Here is a 2,240-nt window from a genome sequence, read left to right on the forward strand (position 1 = left end):
CGGTGGTCTGTCGCGTTATCTGAAAAGAAATACTGTTAGCACTCTAGCAATGTTGAGAAATGTACTAATATTATTCTGAATGGTGAGAAACGTAAACTAAACATGAAAATTGGTCAATTTAAGTGGTTATAAAATAATATACTCTCCTCGTGGTCGTCCGCCATTAATCAAAAAGGAAATAATGTGCAAGGACCGGAAATTGGATCAACTCGTCACCAGTGTCAATTGTCAACTCGCTGTAATTACACTGACTCGGACCACTGATTTACACTGCAAGTGTTAATGCCATTCAAATCAACACCAGAATCAACACTTTTTAACTCTGATAAATTGACACCATAAAAACAACTCTAAACAACACTGGATATTTTGCTGTGTGAGCTGCTTAAACTGAAGAAAGTTTTCAAATTGGTAAGCAAGCGCTGCTTTGTTTGTTCCGTATATCTGTGTATATCTCATATTTCCTTGTTTCAGTTTCTCCTTCTGAATGATGAATATGTACTATTGATAGCTGCTGATATAGAGATGGTTCATTCCTCTCACACACGAGCTAGTCTGCAGTCGGCTGTAGTCTGAGCGCTGTGTTCAAGTGCAGCTTTTTGCTCCAGACGCCGCCGATGTGAGGCGACTACACCGTCGGCTTTCATCGCCCCTAGTACTTTGAAGTCGGCTTTGTGTGTCCCGGCCTTAAGCTTTCGGCCGCAGACAGCGTGAGAAGTGAGAAGCAGCACCACATTTACTACAGCGCTCTAATGAAACTCTCAGGGTTACATGTCAGAATAAAAACTGATGAGATCTGAGCGTTCATGAGGAAAACTTGAGTGGTGTTTGTCTGTGCAAAGCTCCTGCGACACAATTCTAAGGTGTTCTGGTGTGAAAAGAGCCTCAGTGGTCTGTAGATGTGGCTCCAGTTACTCTTTCAGTGTGTGTTCTTGGCATTTTTTTTCAGTTGTTTTCTGGTCCAGCATGTCAAGATGGTGCGTCTGATCACTTAGTAAAGCCACAGCACACATGATCTGAGGAATCATTCATGTCTGGAGCACAAACCCTGCAGGATTTCAGCTACAGAAAAATTCCCTGCCAAGTGCAGGCTTCCTGTGGCCTCGGTTCCTCATCTTCTTCCACAGTAAAACGTCTGGAAATGAAAGACACGGTGCCCATTTCTCCTCATCTCAGAGACACAACCCTTTTCTCCTTCAAACATCAGACTCGTGCTGTTTGTCTGAAGCCCAGCAGATCAGAAAAGAGTTTGTTTGTTGGTTGGTTTCTTAAAGAAAGTGGGTCATATCCCAGAGGAAGATAGCATACAGTAGCTCACATTCACCTCAGAGCATCGTGCAAATCCAGTGTGTGATTCTGTGTCTCATAAAAGAGTAATCCGTAGTAATGTTGAGTGGTTGGCCGTGTCTGATTGATTATGGTTGTGTTTCAGAGCTGGAGGCGTCCTCTCTGCACACTCTGAACACCAAGACCCTCTTCCTGAAAGTTCTTCCTACAACAGCAGAAGCCTAAGCAGATCCTCCTCGCGTCTGTTCGTCACCATGGGTTTGGTGTTGGTCATGGAAAAGGGAAAGGGCAGATAACGCAGATCTCGTCATGTGTGTTGATCGACTCGTTAGATGGGAGCAAGTGAAGATTGTAACTGGAGCTGTACTCTATGAACATGTGGAGAAGCTTTGAATAAACCTTGAGGTGCAAATAAAACCTTTGAATTATTCCTTTATCATCTTCAGAATAGCATGTATCCATGCAGTGTGCGTTTACACTGAGAACAGATGCTATAGAAATATTTCTTAATAAAATACTGTCATAATCAGTGGTACTGATAATGCTGTTCCAAACCCATAAGATTACGAATGAAGATATTTTATTGGAATTAATGCGATTTCTGTCCCTCCATTGAAAGAATATGGAACCATAACATTGATGCTTCAAAACGTTTATAAAGGCATGTTAAACTTCATTTGAACTTCTGTTGACCATATTTGATGTGCTAAAATATGTATTTGAAATGTATGTCCATAAATATCTTTATTTGTGTTTTGAAGTTGAGCAAAAGTCGTGTGTGTTTGGAGTGACATGAGGGCGAGTAAATGACGACAGAACTGTAATGCAGGTGAACTTAGAAACAAAGGAAAGTCAGATCCAGGGCTCAGTTGCATGAACACAGCCACTGTGTTAAGACTTTGACCAACTAGCAGTTAGCCAAGGGGTTATCAGTCTTACTTTTCAGATCCAAA

At 41.7% G+C, this 2,240-nt stretch overlaps 1 protein-coding gene across 1 annotated transcript in view; it reads left to right on the plus strand.

Annotated features, from left to right (window-relative positions):
* The window catches only part of LOC107570613 (isoleucine--tRNA ligase, cytoplasmic-like), a 23,025-nt gene extending 21,513 nt beyond the window's left edge, over nt 1–1,512 (plus strand). The window contains exon 10 of the mRNA XM_016256858.1: nt 1,433–1,512. Within this exon, the coding sequence (XP_016112344.1) occupies nt 1,433–1,512 (80 nt within the window). The remainder of the gene's footprint in view (nt 1–1,432) is intronic.
* Nucleotides 1,513–2,240: the final 728 nt, after the last annotated feature.

The sequence above is a fragment of the Sinocyclocheilus grahami genome, unplaced genomic scaffold, assembly GCF_001515645.1.
Source record: "Sinocyclocheilus grahami isolate Dianchi unplaced genomic scaffold, SAMN03320097.WGS_v1.1 scaffold1484.1, whole genome shotgun sequence".
In the NCBI taxonomy this organism is placed as follows: Eukaryota; Metazoa; Chordata; class Actinopteri; order Cypriniformes; family Cyprinidae; genus Sinocyclocheilus; species Sinocyclocheilus grahami.